The following is an 18210-nucleotide window of genomic DNA, read 5'->3' as shown; positions in this document are numbered from 1 at the left end:
GCCCTGCCTTACCTGTGAAGGGATACTCCAATATGCAAATCATAGAGCAGCAGGCCCCAGGAGAGTGGCTGGTGGCTACCTGCAGTAGAATTTATATGCGGACCAATGAGAATGCAGAAATTTGCATATGATGATACCAACAAATCCAAGGAAGCAAAAACGTTGTCTTCCCCCTCATTAAACATAAAGCACATCTCATAGCAGAAACGTGCTGTATAAATAACATCTATTTAGAGCATCTAGCAATGACGTTCACCTTTCACAAGCTACTTCAACGGATATGGTTCTTCACACAACACAGCACAATATTCTATCACAATCACATCTCATAAACACAAGGTTCATTCACAAATACCTCAAAATGGAAAATCAAGAGAATCTTTAAATATCACAGGAATTTACAGATGTAAAATATAACTGCTGACCATATAATAAAAAGCTTTATAAATTAAGTTTTTCTTCTTTATCAGTGAAATTTTCACTAGTGAAAATAAATACTTTGCCCTAAGCTTCCATTTCCCGAATCCTGAGGCACTCTCGCCCATCCCCTCTCGGTGCACCCTCTCTTGCTGGGCCCCACTGTACTAGTCACAGGTGGGCAGCAGCACCTCCCTCTCCCTGCAATGGATGCTGGGAAAAGGTCAGCCTCAAAGCAGAGGACCCTTCCTTGCGTTGAATATTCCCCTGAACCAATGTTCTGAAGGGGACCTGACTGTCTGTGTAAAACACAATGGGTGACCGTCCCCTCCCTTCTAGAGAGCAGGAAGCAAACACATGAAGTAACGTGGCGGGATGCTGGTTATGGCACGGATGATCGGCACTCTGCTCTCAGAAGAAACCCAATTAGGATGACAGCTCATAATTAGTGTTTTCCCTTAATAAGAATAACTGACAACAGAACTCTAATGAGGGTTTTACAAAAACTGCTTCAAGTATCCATTATCACAGTGAAAATATGAGACCAAAATGCACTGTTAAAATGAGTGATTGGAAAACTTGGATGAAAAAGGCAAAAATGCTAAATCAAAACATATACAAAATGCTTCAACGCATTTCTCTCTGTGATATGAATAGAAAGGTTATCTGTAAAAAGTTAGAAAAATTAAGATAAATTACATATTTAAGTCCACTTCCCCTTCCACATTTTCTATAAAAATTCAGTCGTGTACTAAGATTTCAGTCTACAGAGTAAAAATGCCTCGATTCGGCAGGTACCGTCTAGCGCTGCGCATGGTCTCTTAGCAAATGTTTACTTAGAAAGGTTCAGCTGTCCCTTCGCCTCCTCTTCCTGTCAGTACACCCAGCTGATGGGGACCCACTGTGGCTCGGCCCGCAGCCTCTCGACAGCAGACTGTAGCTTCTCGAAGGCCTTGTCCAGGTTATCATTTACAATGACCAGATCAAAGTAGTGGTTGTAGGCTCTCTGGATGCGTGCACTTTCATCCACAGTTTTTTTCAGGTTCGTGTCCTACATGGGTTTGAAATAAGCATGTTGATACTGGCACACACCTTCCATCCCAACATGGACACAGCTTAGCCACAGGCCCTCGGGGAGCATGCCTGCCACCCAGGCACAAGACAAGTGCCCCTTAGGCTGCACGTTCATCTGACGCTCACAGCTCACCTTGGTGCATCCTGGGGGTCACATCAGGCCAAGCCACGGGGCTCACAGGACCCACTCACTCCTGATTACTGGCAGTGAATCTCTGGTATGGAATCTAGCCTGGAGTTCAGGAACGTTCTTAACATTTTTACAACTACGTTTCACCCACACGGGTTTCCTTTATAATCCTGAGTATTTTATTTTATGCACTGAAAACTGATTCTGAGAAGAGGTTCCCCAGATCTCACCAGACCTGCCAGAGGCAGGTGAAACAAGGCTCACCACCTGCCTGGGAGTCCCAACTGGCTGGTTTCTAGCCAAATCCAGGCAGCACTTTCCCCCACAAAGACTGTACTGTTGTTGATATCACTGTCTTTTGGCTAATATTTCCAAACAATTCTTAGTGTTGTAGCAAGTTTGCACAGTTGCCAATAAAAATGCATGTCAGCTATGTAGACGTGGCTTAAATTATGACAGGTGCCAACCCTAAGTTTTTGAAGGTATTGGATACCGCCATATTGAGACTGTAAATAAACTAGTTCTTTTGGTTTCTTTTTTTGGACCTGCTCTACAATTTCATCAGAGTAAGGAGCGCCCTCTGACACCAATGGACTTGTGTAACATACATGCTGAGTGCTGCCTGAAGCTCTGAGTTCCGAAGGGTTTGCCCATGGCTATGTATGTTAGAGATAGGCCCTGAACACTGGTCTGGACAAGCCCCAACCACAGCCTTCTGGGGCCTCTCTGAGAGGTCACTCACAGGAATGCATTTGGTGGGTGGCACGTCCTGATTCTGCCTCCTCTACATTCCCCAGAAAGCAAACTCTAGAGGAAAACTCTGTTGGTGCCCCTAGGGGCATCTGAGGGGGCACAAGAATCACTGAAAAAGGAAGGTGAGTGATTCCTAACTGAAAACCAAGACAAACCTAAGTTAGGACAATTAGGTTTGAGAAGGCAGATCATCTCCAGGAATAATGCTGAGCTCATTTGTCAATTCATGTGACAACCACTTACAGAAGGTTAAATTCCAAGAGCCTCCTCAAAGTGAAGGGACGTAGACACGCATGCTCCTCTGGATTCTTCCTGTCAAGATGACACCTTTCATTTCATGCTAGGAGCCTTGTCCCCTATCAGCTAAGGACTCTGAAAGCATGGCTGATCTGTCATAGCAGAAAGCAGACAGCTCCAGTACACCCCTTTGTAGCCTTGTAAGCTGAGTTACACTTATTGGGCAGAACCAAACAGACCTCAAGAGACACGGTGATTGTCCTTGGTTTCTTACCATGACACGTTCAGTGTAAGCCATAGACTGGTGCTGGGGAAGAACAAACCAATCAAAGGGATCATTCTACTTGGGGGGGAGGGATGTGGCTTCCCTACCACACGGAAGTCACACATGAGAGAATGAGCTGAACATCAGACCTGGAGACCTTGTCCTGGCAAGAAAGCCTGAGGAACAGTCACATGCTTGTCATGGCAGGTTTCCACTTCCAAAGTCACCTCTCCTCCCAGTGCTACCCCCCTTGTTCCAGAGACAGGCATGAAGAGGGCAGCCTGTAACCCTAGTAATGTCAGATAACAGCTAAGCGCTCTTAACTGGACAGCAGCAGACTATCTTCATCAGGGGCACTGGCAAGTGAGCTATACTTTGTTCATTCCCCAGGCACGTGGAATTTTACAACCCTGATATTTCAGACAATGGCACCATGCTCGGTCCACACATCACAGGGCACATTCTACTGAAGAGTACTGGATTTGGAGCCAAAAAGAATGAGGTCCAAACTCAGTTCTGCCAAGTCAGGTGACTTGTCTAAGCCTCAGTCTCCTGAGATGTAATGGGAGGTGGTTGGACAATACGCAACCTTTACCATCTTTGTTTTAAATCCCAATTCCCAATTCCCTGACTTTTACATGCTCATATCTGTCATCAGGGCTTAAGATCTTAGAAAAAAATACAGAAAGTAATCTTGATCATGGAAATAGAAAGAAAGGCATGATTCGGCCCTGTTAAGTGTTCACCCCTGCTGGGACATTAGGAACCCAGTGTTCCAACAGTGGTCCTGGCTGGCAGTCGGCCTGCCTTTTTGTCTCCTGTGTTGCGGCTACCTAGTAAGGGGACCTCAGTGATGTTCCTGTGCATTCTCTGGGGCTCAGCTACTTCACTGACAGAATGAGAAGGCTGGATTCAGGGATCTGAATGTGCTCTGGCTCTAAAATGCTGCCAAATAGATGAGAAAGGGGCTTCCTTATTTCTGACTGCATTAGCTAGCAATGATGCTGCCAGTGAGAGCTTCAGGGTGGGCTGAAAACCTTATCCACGCACAGCCACCTTCTACCTCTACACAACAGTCCTGACACACCTGCCCCTCATTGGGAGGCTGGGAAGGCAAAGCCAGAGAGGAGACAGACAAGGATGTGAAAAGGGCGCTGCTCATAGCACCGTGCTGCTCACCGTCAGGAGCTTCGTGGGGATCCCAGCGTCCACCACGGCCTTGTGCATCGCACGCAGGGTCTCTAATTCAGGAGCAGCAATAAAGACGACATAGGGCATAAACTCAGATGTCCTCAGTACCTTCAGAGCCTGCAGGAAAAAGTTAGTATGATCAAACCAACTGACACCGTCCCGCCATGTGCAATGCAGGCTACAAATGAAGTTATTTCCAAGGAAGACTGGATGCCTGGAAACAATTTCTAGCGTATTCGACTGGCACCAGCGTGAGCTGCTACATCCCTAAAATGAGGTGTCTTTTTCCTCATAAAAAAGTAGAAACCTACACATAGTGCTCAAAATGCACTACTGTCTTCACTCAGTGGATAAAAGGAAAATCCCATCATGATAATCCAACATGTTGGGCATAGGGCAGGTCTATGTGGAGGCCTGCAGATCCCTGAGAAGCCTCCCAAACTCCACCACTGTCCTGATGGCAGTCACTGGCATGGAGACTGGCTTATTACCAGGTAACAGGCAAGAGAAAGAAAGTCCCCCAAACCCTCCATGAAAGCTCAGGCCTGAAAAAAAGGCCATTCCCTGCCTGGCTCCTGCCCTGAGGGACTCACCTGCGGGTTCACATCCAGGATGCACGTCCTCCCTGTCTGGGCCACCTCCAAGATGGAGTCTATCCTGGTGCCATAGAGGTTCCCTTCATATTCACCATGCTCTAAGTACTTGCCGGCTTTAATATCTGCCTCCATCTCAGCTCGAGACACAAATTTGTAGGCCTGGCCATCTTTCTCATCTTCCCTTGGCTTCCGAGAGGTAACTGTGTACAAGGTCAGATGGTTATGAAGAATTTCTAGACAGGATAAGACACCTTCAGTTCTAAGAGCAGCTCAGAGGTTTTCTGAGAGATGACCTTAGATGGGGAGTGGCCTGTGTGACATGTGGGGCACAGTTTTCCAAAGAGAATAAAACAAGTTTGGAAAAGATGACGACGCTCCCAGAATAGCCCATCCAGGTTTCTCTGTAGTTCAGGACACAACAGAGAACAGTCTGAAGATAGCCAGAGAGCAGAGGAAGAGCACTTCTATCTAATTAAGCTCTATTAAGGTCAAGTCTACCCTGAAACCCCACGCAATAAGCATCAAGGCTTAGGGCAACAGTCACTAAGCAGCCAAGCCCGTCTGCTGGCTTTCCAGCGGATTTCTCTCCCACTTTTCACATGGAGCGGCAGAGGGGCTGGTAGGCTCCAGGGACGTGGCTTCATTCACACAAGGCTGAGATGCCCAGCCTCTTGCCCAATGACATCTCCAGCCATTAATTTTCTACTTTGCATTCTCTCTATGGTGGTGTCCAGTGGCTCAACAGTTAGAATGGAGTCTCTTCTCTCAACTTTTCCTTCCCTGCCTCTCGTGACAAACCCGCAGGGACATTCTTAAAAAGACGGAGGAGCTGAGTGGCCGACAAAAGGGCACTCACTCCATCCCCTGAAGCTTCTTGGCCCTTCTAACAAAAGCCTAGCATGAAGGCCCCAGTGCCCCTTGGCTTCTGACCCCATGATCAGAGCAGATGGGATCATCTCTCTGACTGATGCACAGAATCAGAACTGAGGGCCGGCTTTAGTCAATATCAGGTCCCAGCTCTGCTCCAAAGCCTTCTGGTCTACCTGGACTAGCTCCCATCTCTGGCATATCGATGAAGCAAAAGGGTTCGCTATGTCCAAAACAATCTGAAAGCAACTCAGAGAATTATGATTTTGACAATAAAAAGGCCTTCTCTACATGGACAAAATAAACTTACGAGCAGCCAAACATAATGAGAGAGGTATGTAACTAACTGCTCTCTTTGATATGTATGTGGTGGGTGAGGGTAGGAGGCAGTCCCTATGGTCCCACACCTCTTACACAACCATAAACCAAGTTTATCTGAAAGTACAAGGATGAGTACATGTTCTCTGACCCCCAATCTGTGACCACACCTGGGAGGCAGTGCCTAACTTCTAGGAAGTCACTGTCCAGCTCGCAGCTTCTCTGTGGCCATCTCGAGTTTGTTAAGATGAAGTGAGATGGAATGAATGTCATTCCTTGTACAGTGTGTCTCAGTATGCATCCTAGCTCCACCCACTGCTAGATTTTGAAAATGATGCTGGCAGAAAAAGAGGCACGAGAGAAGTGGGGCGTCCAGAGAACAGACAGGTGGCAGCCCTGCTCCCTGTGCCTCGGGCACCAACACACTGGGCATCTTTTGGCATTCACACAGAAAGGAAGAGGTGGTGACTTACATGGTACCGTGGTCCCAAACCTCGTGGGGTTCAGGACAATGAACCTGTTCTTCAGGCTTCTCCGGCCAACCCCCTGGGCCCCTATCAACACCAATGTCTTCCTCTGGAAAGGAGGCATCTTTGCTACTTCCTCATAAATCTGGATTTCATGTCGGTCAAATTCTAAATATACAGAAGAGGACAGCGTCAGGCATAGCCAATGTCTGTGTCTGTTCTGCTAATGACAAGGCCTTCAGAACCAAAGGGTCTCCTGGGACCTGATCATGAGGCTGAGATCAGACTTCCGCACAGGTCACCGTGCCTTCACTGTGTCTCACACAGAAGCTCCACTGGCCAAAGACAGCCCAGCATCGGCCTTCACCTCAGGATTGGGATCCAGGCAACACTCTACCCCTTCCCAGGGACTCGGCTCAGCAAAGAAGAGAAAGGAATGCCAGGGGACTGTCAGCCTTTCCCTTCTGTCTGGTTAAGGCCAGGACATGGTATATATATAAACTGGCACTGGCCTGCCTCAGGGCTCTGCCTGTGCCCCCTGGGAACCCCTAGGAAAAAGCTTCTGCCACCTCCTTCCAAGTACTATTTGTGACGCCACAGTCATGAAGCTATGGGCAAACTCCCTTTTCAGGTTGCATCACCTCTGTAGGTGTGCATCCCATTCTCTCAGGAGCTGAGTGAGAAAATGCACAAAATGTAAGTGAGGTTTATAGGTCATTTTCATTCCAATTTCAGTAGAGAGACATAAGGCAGTGGTGAAACAGAACTCAACACACAGATATTTGCACAGGTTTCTAGGGATGCACCCACAGGGGCGCATACACTTCAGCTGGTCCCCATCCTGTCAACTCCAACACACTAGGTGCCTCATCTGGGCCTTCAAAGAATCCTCGCGGGAACAGGACTGAGTCTTGGAAACCAAAAGGACATTGTCTCTACTTGAAAACTGTCTCTATCACTGTTTCTCCTTGTTTTGAGGAGGTAACATTAAAATCTGTTTCTGGCGTCCCTTTATTTCTCTTCTGGATGGCAGGTTTGCCTTTTATCAGGACATTTGGTCCAAAGTGAGAGAAGAGGTGAGAACTAGTCCCTCTGTCAGGGCTAGAAGAGTGATTTTCTCTTGACAAAGGCCTCTAGGCTCCCTTCTCATCCAGGTGGGGGAGAGAAACCCATCAGGAAATGGACAACTTGGGAGAGTAGGAGGAGCCCCAACTGTTGTCAGGCATCTTGGGCTCACATGCTAGCCTGCAGGGCCCTGGATGAGGCCCTTCCTCATCCTGGGCCTCAGTTTCCTTCCCTGTAAAAGGAGGGGGTCGGCCCCAATGGCCTCAGAGGTCCTGTCCAGAGGAGGGCTGAGAATCATGTGAACAGCATATGAAATGGGAGATCAGGCAGCCCCAACTCGGAGCTTGGGAATCCCAGGACAGGGCTCTTCCCACAGAGGCAGCGGGTGGAGCTGGGGAGAGCCCTGGGGCCTTGGAGAGTTGCAGTTTCCTTGTAAAATCATAGGACTGGACAAGTCCCTTGATGGTTCCCCCAACTCTAAATCCTGGGATTCTGGGGTTCACTCGCTTGATCAAAGGGCTGCATTTCACTTTGTCAGGAAGAAATTTGCCTGAACAAATGTTTTCAGTTTATTTCAGTAAAAATCTTCTAAAAAGAGAGGAAATCATTCTATCAACGATTAGAAGTGACTAAAGAGAAGCTACTTAAACAGCCAGCTTCGATCAGATTATCAGGTGGGAGAAGCTCTCAGTCAGTGGCAGAAGCCTGTGAGTCCCACATATTCATGACCTTCATCAAAAAAAGCCCACAGAAATGCACCAAGTAATAGCATCACAGCCTTCCCTGTGGAGAATATCCCCCAATGCTCGGCCCAAGATGACATTTATTCTGAATTAGACATCAGAGTTCATGCTTTATGAGGCTACAGATTTCATTTAGACTTTTAACAAGTATCTCAAAATACCTGCATTTCGGGTGGTGAGATACATCATCTTTTTCTTTTTTTTGCTGCTTATAGTTCCACAAAAAGGCCCTGAAGACAAGATGATAAATGTGTGTTAAACAGCTGGTCAGAACATAGGGAAACGCTCACATGAAATCAAATAGGGGTGCTCTGTCCCAGGAGGGTGGGGGGTGGTGGAAGGGGAAACTGAGCACTGAGTGTATAAAGTGAGTTTCCACCTAAACTTACGTAGTTCCAGGTAACTGGAAAAACAAGCAAGCACCCACTGGCAATAACAGGCTGATGCCCACAGTGCCTGCTTTGGGCCCAAGGCAGGCAGCAGAGAGGGAGGAAGAGCTGCCTGTGACTGGCAGAAACGCCAAACCACTGGAAGGGGGGAGGCCGAGATGGGGTTCTCATCCAGTTTCTTGCTTCTGTAGGTGAACGAGGCAAAGGGAGGTGGTCCACGCAGAGCACCTCACCTGGGCTGTCCCAGTCTCTTCTCACAAACGCCTTCCTCTTCTCTTCCAGGAACTGGCTGGGGATGAGGCCAGCACTTCCTCCCTCCTTTACGTGGTTAGCCTGAAATCAAATAAAGGCCTTTAAAAGTCCAGTGGTCAAGCCCCCTTCCGTAACAGGACAGCCAGCAGCCAGCCCAAAGCACAGGAGCCCATGGAAATGGCTTGTTTGGGGCCTAATCCAAGCCAGCTCCAGGGAGGGCATAAAACGGGCACTGCTGCAGCATCAGGGGCTCAGTCTTTGCCAGCTAGAGTTAAATGTTGAGCCTTCCAGACATGTAACTGTATATGGGCTCTCTTACCTGGTGGGACTTTGCATTCAAGAAGTGTGACTGATTACAAGACAAACAATCAAAGCATAGAGGCTGGACCTGGAGTCAGGAAAACCTGAGTTCAAATCTGGCCTCAACACTAATAACTGTGTACAAGGGCAAGTCATTGAACCGTGATCAGCCTCGGTTTCCTCAACTGTAAAAGGAGGATAACACCAGCCTTACAGAGTTGTTTTGGGAATAAGGTAATATCTGTAAAATACTCTGCAAATCTCAAAGTGTTACATAAATGCTAGCTAATATTACTAATAATATTAATTAACAATTTTAATTACATGTTAGTCATACCAATACATAACAGGTTATATATGAACTATAATCATCAACTGTCACTACTGATAATAATATCTAAAAGGAAAGACCTCAAGGCTGGATAAAGAGCAAGGATGCTGAAGGAATTATGAGAACAAAGAACTTAGAGAAGAATCCCTTGGCAGGAAAAGGCGAAATGGGAAAGAGGAGGACGTTCCAAAGGGAGAATCAGCTTTGAAAGTGGATCCTCTAAGCTGAGGGCGGTTACAGCCTGAACAGAAGGTCCAAGGACCCGGGATCCAACTTCAATTCTGGTTCACTCCCTTTAGGATTCATTCACTGAAGAGAAATGCTCTTTTATACATCAGATTTATATTTCAAATAATGCGTTATGTGTAGCAATATAACAATATATTACATATATTACATATTAACATCTGGACATAGTACTGTTACAGTTTAAAATGAAAATGACCGTTAACATTTTTACAGTTTTAGTGGGCTGTGGTCTACTTAGATCAAAAATACCACTTCAGGGAAATGTCGAGTTTTGTACAATCCAAAAAAAAAACAACCCCAAAACCCAAAACCTCAACCCTTTGTCCATTTTCCTTGTCTGTTTTCAGTGAGATGAGCCCCACACTGGGAGATCTACCCACAGACGCTTGTGAGCCTCTCATACACACAAACACACACACACATGAACATGCACACATGCATACCCACGTGCATGCCGCTCTCACACACACACATACAACTTCTGGCTTTTCAGCTGATCAGCTTGGAGAGTGATCCCCTCTATTGCCAGGTGCACAAAGGGCCCAAGGGGCAGGGAAGGGAGCCTCATCACAGGATACAGAAAGTGAGCTCCCCTGGGGGAGGGAAGAAAAAAAATCCACTTCACCTTACTGGCCCCCAAGAAACAAAGGAAGAGCCCTGGGCCAACTCTGCCTTCCTGAGGAGAGCCGCCTCAGGCCTGGGAGCCTGGAGCTGCTCTCTCCAACATGGTGTTAGGAGAAAATGGCCCATGCTTCTGGGGACAACCGCATGAGCGCTGGTCACGTAGGCAGTGACCAAGGCTGGAGGCCTGGATCTTTCATGTCCTGGCCTCAGTTTCTCCATCTATAAAAACGACAGCAACAATCCTAGTACTGACAATTTGGCTGGATTGCTGCTGTGAAAAAAATGAAATGATGCAGAAGAAAGTGCGTTGTAATTGTAAAATGCTATAAAAATACAAATGACTATTATTAGTCTTACCAAGGCGCTGGATGAATCGGGTTCCCTTCCCTATGCTCTTACCCACAGCTATATCTGGAGGGGATGAGAAGACAAATGCGCCCATAGAAAACATATAAAATAACCAGAGATAAAAGAAACACGCCAAAAGGGGCTCTCAAGGTCCCCTTGCCCAAAGGAAAATTCAAATCCAGCAGCCCCTGTTAGGTGGGAGGACATAGGCCCAAGGACATGCTGAACCATGAGGAGACCTCTGCGGAGTGCATCCAGCAGAGGAAAGATGTTTGTGAAAGGCCTGTGATCCTGGAAGAGGTGTAGCAATGGAGGAAAAAGGGACCTAAGTGTCTCTGAATATCCTCAGATTGAACTGAGCTAAGGAACCAAATTCAAAAGCTTCACAGAGGTGGGGAGAGTCCTACTCACCTGCCACCAGTTTGGGTCTTCGCGGTTGACAATCTGCAGAATTTCTCCCTTTGAAAATTTCAGTCCTGCCTCTTTACAGGGAATCAGGTTGTCGTTGTAGGGGTCGTAATCAAAATGACACTTTACAAACACCTGAAAGGAGAGTTCGCAGAATGACAAGAGCTAAGGCTGCTAGAGATGGGGAGTTGTCATGTGCTCTTGTATTCTTGATCAGGTTTGTTTGGTGGGCCAGCAGAAGCCCAGCTGACCTCTGCCAGGGAAATGCTCTGAAGGTTAGATACCAAGATGCCACTGCAGCTTCTGAGGTCAAGCAAACCATTCCACCCCAACCATGCCCATTTTATTTCACACCCAAATGCCACAAAATACTGCAATCCAGTTTACAAGCTGAATTCCTGCCCACCCAACTGAGACATAAGTAGGGTAGTGGATGAGACAACCCCCAGCACACATCCTGTGGCTCCCTGCCACTCACCAGCAAGCACCCAGGGCATGGTGACAGCAGGTTCTGCTGAAGTGGCCACACTTGGTTTTTTTATCTAAAAATTCTTTCTTTTCCCTGCATCATCATAATCAATTTTCACAAGATACATTTGATAGTTCTAAAGAATAACAGGCCCACAGTAGATGTCTCATCCTCATTAGGTAAAAATTCCAGAAATACACTTCCTTGGGCCACTGTGTTTTTGACACTTCTTTTTTGTTATTAATTCATAAGACAATTTTGTCATTAAGAAAACTGTCAGGAAAACACACTGTTTTATACTCTTCTAGCTGTGCCTGGTGATTCTATATAATTTTGTCCTTGAAGATATGAAGCCAGATTGCAAGTAAAACAGTAATAAGAATCATTAATTAATAATCAATAATAATAATTATTATATATTATAATTATATATAACTATAATGATATAATAAATAATTACTCATTAATAATCATACAAGTTATCATTAGTCAATTTACAGTTGATATGTTTAAAAAATAATACTTAAGACCTGTCTACAACCCTGTTCACAGTGCAGTTGTGTGCATGACAGCCCAAGAGTCCAGGCCTGGACAATTAGGTGCCACCCAGCTGTTCTCAGCTTGGGTGTTACCACTGGAGAAAGGAGGAGGCTTGCCACAGGAAAGGCATGAGCGGCCATGACCATCCCCTCCTCCACGTCCCCTCCAAGGAGCAGCCTCTTACGGTCACTTACTGCTGCTACTGTGGAAGGGTGGCACACGTCTCCCTCCAATTTAAATATTAAAGGCGTCAGGAATTTCTAGTCTGTAATCTACTGACAATGAGATGTTTAAAACAAGAAGGGAAACATACTTAGGCTTCTCTGAAACATATTTAAAGGTATTCAACTGGGCTCCTTCCTGCAGGATTGCCAAAGTCCTCACTTATTACTCCCTGGTTCCAATAGCATTTATTACGGTTACAAAGCAAGAGAACAAAATGAACGCTAGTGAGGATGAGCTACTCCCCAAATGAAACCAACATATACACTGGATGACTCTCACACTACACGATGTGGGGACTGTGCTAGAAGGCTGGGTCCGGAGTTCAGGGAAATGTGCTAGGATCCTGACTTGGACAGTTCCTAGCCATGCGATCTTAGGAAAGTCACTTCACTTCTTTGGGTCCCCATGCCCCCATCTCTAAAATAGGGATAATAATATTTATCCTACTTCCCTCATCTGGTTGTTGTAAAGAGAAAACACTGTATAAACATTAACAGACAACAGAAATAAGTTTAACGTATACAAATAGTGATCTGAGAATAAGCTTAAAACACCAAATCATTAACTCCAAGAGCAGCTGGCGGGGTTAACTACCGTCATTTAGTCATTTACTGTCTGAGGATATTAATGGACAACATTCAAGTAAGTTTCACTATGGCTGGAAAGGCTCAGCGTCAATGCTGAGAATCACTAGTAAGCCAAGGTTTTCATGGAGGACAACATTCTAAACATACCAACGGTGAACTTCACAAACTGGACAGTGACATGCAAGTCAGTACTCTGGCTAAGTACAGAAGGTTAAGTTTGGTGGTGGATGTTCTGGTTGGGGTGAACACAGAAACACTGTGCCCAAGATGCCACGAACAAACTCCTATCTGAAATGCTCTGCTGAAAATCTGTCCAAAACCTCCGGTTTCCAATTCCATAAATGAGGCTGTAAAAACGAGCACAGGCAGCAGCACCAGCTTCCCTGGGCTCCCAACATCTCCATGTGTTCCATTCGGCCCAATAAGTGCTTACTAGGTGTTGGGAGCAGCAGTGGCCCTGAAACTCTTCTAGATGACACTAGCAAATATTGAAGGTATCTGGGCCTGGCCAGACAGCAAGGAAGACTGGGTGGGGTGGAGGTGCCCAGAGCTCCCCCTGCCCCTGCTCCTCCAATGGAGGCTTCACAAACAGGAGCCATCTTTCAAAGGACATCAACCTGCAAGGTTCAAATCAAACCAATGGACATTCTTGACTAAGTTAGATCAAGCATTTGGACAAATTCAATTCTTGCATACTTCACTTCAGTGAATGCAGGCATTCTCTTCAGTGATACAGACTGCAGCCTGATACCATCTTATCCTCTGTAATTCTTATCTCTGCCCCAGGACAGGCTTCCATCAAGGATCCCCAGGGTGGTAGATTCCCTTTCCTGCAGCGTCCCAAGATTCCACAACTGGCCCAGCACTTTACAGTCTCCTGTGCCCCAGCAATCCTCCTCCATGCATCTTGCCCCAAGTCGTGCTGGGGCCCACACAGGTAATCCAACATCTCTCTACGGTTGTTGGGGCATGTGTACTTCAGTCTTCGAGGATGGTAGAATTCCATGATGCACATCCACAGGAATCACCAAGAGAACATGGAGATCAATGAAAAGAACTATGTAATATGCAGGACAGATCTGGCTGGCTTTCTGGCCATTCGCTCTGGGAACCAGGTCACTGTTTAGCTGCTTTACATATAGGCAGCCATGGAACGCACTGTCCACATGCTTCCAATTCCACCCCTGTAGCATCTCCTCTGTCTTGGTCCCCCCACCCTCCTCCGGAGCAGACCCTCATCACCTTATGCCTGGACTATGGCCATAGCTGCAGGGGGAGTCTCTCCCCACTCCAGCCGATCCTCCATTCAGTCACCAAAGTAACTGTCCCAATGTGCAGGTCTGACCAAGTCAGCCCCTACTCAATAAGCTCCTGTGGCTCTCTGTTACCACTGGGTCATGTACAAAATGCTCTGCTTGGCATTACCTGGTCCCCTCCTGCCCTTCCAGTCTCCTCAGCTTCATGCCTAGGGCACACTCTAGGACACTCCCAACCTCCCAAATGCTCCATAATCAAGATCTTCCATGCCCCTGGCTCCAGGGTTTTGTCAGGCCACCCTCCATGCCTGGAGCACTCAGCTTCCTCATCTCGATCCCCTCGTTTCTCTGGCTTCCTTCAAATCACCACCAAAGTCCCAGCTGTGAAGAGTCATTCTGGGCCTCCTTGACCTGAGCACCTACCCTGCTGACCGCCTCCTTTCTTACCTGATTATTCCATGTTGCTCCCTCAATCAGACCGTGAGCTCCTTGAGATTGGGGGCCCTGTTTTACCTTTCTCTGTATCCGTGGCACAGTGGCTGACCATAACAGGCCTTCAGATCCATCCACTAAAGGATCACTCCTGCCCAAGACAAAGCTGGGATCCTTCCTCTTTTAGGCAAAGAACAGAGGCCTTAAGGCTAGATCAGTCAGAGAAAGGCAGAAAGGCCAGGCCAAAGCGGTGCCATTTCAGTAACGGCACAGACTGACCGGTCTCACTGTACAGGTAGACGCCATTCTGAAAAAAGCTCAAATGCCTTAAGTCAAAATATTTTTTGAATTAATGATGAAAAAAATTAGTAGTTCAAATGCAATAGTTCCCTGGTTCCTAATCATTAAAAAGCTGTAGAAGATTAATGAATTTTTTCTGACCCTGAGTCTCTATGGCCAAGAATCATATTGCCCTCACGGGGCCTGTGTTTGGGGCATTAAAAAAAAAAAAATTCTGAGCCTTTCCTGTAAATGTATTTTCACTGATCCATTAAATACGTATTTATTGAGTATCCAGTATGTGTAAGGAACTGTTTTTGGGGTGAAGAGGGCACAGAGATAAAACAGATGCAGGTAAAACAGGCAAGCAAAACAAAAGAGATTTTTAAAAAGGACTAAAATCCACATGTGTTGGGAAGAATGTTATCTGGGAGGGATCAGACAAAGCTTCAGAGCAGGATGGCATGTGGGTCAGATGTTGAAATATGGGCAGGAAATGGGAGTGAAGGACAATTCACATGGAAGAGATAGTGTGAACATACACAGAGGCAGGAAGGTTATAATATGTATTTAGCAAAGAGTGAAAACAACCCAGTGTGAGAACACAGAGCATATGATGGAAAGGAATGGGAAGGAGAGCCGCCTGGAAGGGGGGCTGGGGCCTCAAATCCCAGTCCAAAGAGGCTGGGCTATACTTGGTGAGCAATGGAAGGCAGTCCAATATGGTGGCTATGGTTCTTTAGGAAAATGACTCCTGCAGTGGCATTAACAAGTCTGGATGCAGGGAGGCCAGTGAGTCAGGTCCAACAGCAGCCCAGGAGTGAAGCGATGAGCGTCTGAGCAAGGAGCGTGGCAAGGAAAGGAGGGGATCACAGGGGATCACAGACATGAGGAAGGGGAGAGTAAGGGGAAAAAGGGGAGAGAGAAGTGAGAGACAGAAAAACAGAGAGAGAGAGAGAGAAACAGAGACAGAGAGAGACAGACAGAAACAGAGAGAAAGAGAGAGAGACAGAGACAGAGAGACACAGAGACAGAGAGAGACAGATAGAAACAGAGAGAGAGAGAGAGAGAGAGAGAGAGAGAGGGAGGGAGGGAGGGAGGGAGGGAGGGAGGGAGAGGGAGAGGGAGAGACAGAGACAGAGACAGAGACAGAGACAGAGACAGAGAGACAGAGAAAGATCAAGGACCAGCATAGAAGAGGAAGCATATGGAGGGGTCAGAGAAGCAGGAGGCAAGGAAGTGGTTAAGTGACAAGTGGTATAAGAAATTTAGGACTAAGGAAAGAAGATGTGATGGAGGAGGGAGCAGAAGAGGAAGAAGGCCCAGCTGAAGATGCAGTTTAGAGGAGGCACTGACAGGCAGAGATGTGGGAAGATAAGAAAGGAGGTGTTTGTGTGGAATCAAGGTCACCTGCCAAAAGCAAAGGAAGCAGGGCCTTGCAAGACTCAAGGAGTGAGGAAAATGTTCTACAGTAAGTTGAAGGCATTTAGACAAGAAAAAAGAGAAGCCACCAAGGTCCAGGGAGGTGAAAGGGTGTCAGGCCTGGTCTGGTGGGAGGGATGCAGGATGGCAGACTGGCCAGGAAGCCTGATCCTGGGGGGCCAGAGCAGGATCACAGAACTGGTGGACTCTGAGGGTCAGAGGCCCAAGGCAGGGGGCAGGAAAGCCAGAAGGGGGGTCCTAGGAAAAGAGAGGGAGATCACAAGCACCTCTACAGTCTGCCTCCCAGCAGCTTCAGCAGTCGTACGAGGTCACAGACCTAGCGGAGAGCAGCTCTGGCCAGGCCCTTCTGGAAGCAGCCCACCGCCTCTCCAGATCCCTGTGACAAACAACTCCACCCACTGGACTCTGCCAAGGACTGCAGGTAACAGAGTTTTGGCTTCAGTTCGAATTTTGTGCGTAGGAAGGGCATGATGAACCAGCACACCAGTGGAGGAGCCAGCTTGGATCTGGGCTCCTGCACATGCTCAGAACAGTATTTGATTTTAAAGCAAGTACAGATTCGAGCTCTCTGTAACAGAGACGTGCAAAAGTCTTGGAGAGATTTTTCATGATCACAGATTTTAAAATTTAAACACATTTTAAACCTCCACTAAAAACCTTCTCTGGTGCCCCATTTAGGGATGATGGGGAGTGGAAAACAGGGGAATGAGAGGAGGAGGAGAAAAAAATAACAGATAATGGGCTTTTCCAAGATGGATTCCAAGTCCACACTTCAACGTCCAGCCTCGTTAAGTTTGGATATGCTCATCACTGAGTTGGCTGTTAGACCATCTGCTAAGTTACAGAGAGGTTCGGATCTGTATTCCTGGAGGGAGGAAAGGACTCACAGCTCTCTAAAATATCAAAGTAGACATAAGGAAAAAATATTCTCTCTCACTGTTTTACTATATGCTCAGACGATGCAGCATGGCTCTCACTGGCTATTGTTTAGCCCTCTCTAGACAAATACAAGATAGACAATCCTTGGCGGGCCCTCCAGCTTACTCTCTTAAGTGAGTCTCATGTTTGAGTGAATAGGCTTTCTTTGAATCCACTGTGCTCTGCTGATTCTGTGGCCCTTGTGCCTTCTTTGGCCACCCAAGCCCAAGGCAACCTCCATTTTTCTATGTATTCCTCTGTCTCTTCATCCGTACTGCTCAGGTGTGATGTGTATCGCATACTGTATGGTAAAGTTCTGTGCCCACGCCTTATTTCTCCCGCTGTCTCTTAAGCTCCAGGAGGGCCCTGACTGTATGCTGCACCCCTCTGCACCCAGGACACAGCATGTGCTCCATATTTACTTAATGATGCACATGACAACTAGTAGTGTGACTGAACCTGTCAACACTCAGCTGGCAGGGGCGTGACCATTCAGGGCTTTGCTGCTGCTGACATCCTATTCTGACCTGGTTCCCTCATCTTCCTTCATTCTAGAAAATACAGGAGATCATTGCTTCTAAAATTCACCATCTGTATGAAGCAGTGTGACCATGTGAAAGCTCGCTGCGTGGGAAGCAAAGCTTGGCAGGCAGACGAGCTTGAGCCTGGGTGGTGACTCTCCCTGACCAAGGCTCCCTGCAGACACCGCAAATGAATGGGATGCTCTCCGACGTCCCTCCAGCCCAGGTGACCTCCTTCCCCTCGTCCTGCCTCCCCACAGACTCTTCTGATGCTCATGTCACTGTTTCTCCAGCATCCTCCTCCTCCTCCTCTTCAGGGAGCATCTCTCCAAATCTCTCTTGAGCTCCAGCTGCCCTCAGCCAAAGGTCACCTGACTCCAGACGTGTAAAATGAACCCCAATAACCTTCTCCCAAAACCTCTTTCTGGCAGAGGCAAGGCTAATTCATGCCTGTTCACAATCCTGATGCTCACTCATCTGTCCCTCTTCCTCACCCCAATGGTAGTCCATCAGTAA

At 47.1% G+C, this 18210-nt stretch overlaps 1 protein-coding gene across 6 annotated transcripts in view; it reads right to left on the bottom strand.

Annotated features, from left to right (window-relative positions):
* Positions 1–906: 906 nt before the first annotated feature.
* Positions 907–18210, bottom strand: part of PALS2 (protein associated with LIN7 2, MAGUK p55 family member) — a 70593-nt gene continuing 53289 nt past the window's right edge. For all 6 annotated transcript variants that reach the window (XM_072650948.1, XM_072650949.1, XM_072650946.1 and 3 more), the window contains 7 exons: positions 11028–11159; positions 8746–8845; positions 8285–8353; positions 6322–6483; positions 4661–4863; positions 4056–4184; positions 907–1468 (listed from right to left, as the gene is read on the bottom strand). In XM_072650948.1, coding sequence (XP_072507049.1) covers positions 1292–1468; positions 4056–4184; positions 4661–4863; positions 6322–6483; positions 8285–8353; positions 8746–8845; positions 11028–11159 — 972 coding nt within the window. In that variant the 3' untranslated portion in view covers positions 907–1291. The remainder of the gene's footprint in view (positions 1469–4055; positions 4185–4660; positions 4864–6321; positions 6484–8284; positions 8354–8745; positions 8846–11027; positions 11160–18210) is intronic.

Source organism: Notamacropus eugenii, chromosome 3 (assembly GCF_028372415.1).
Source record: "Notamacropus eugenii isolate mMacEug1 chromosome 3, mMacEug1.pri_v2, whole genome shotgun sequence".
NCBI lineage: Eukaryota > Metazoa > Chordata > Mammalia > Diprotodontia > Macropodidae > Notamacropus > Notamacropus eugenii.
Note: the sequence above shows the minus strand (reverse complement) of the source record. Positions and strands in the feature narration are given on the sequence as shown.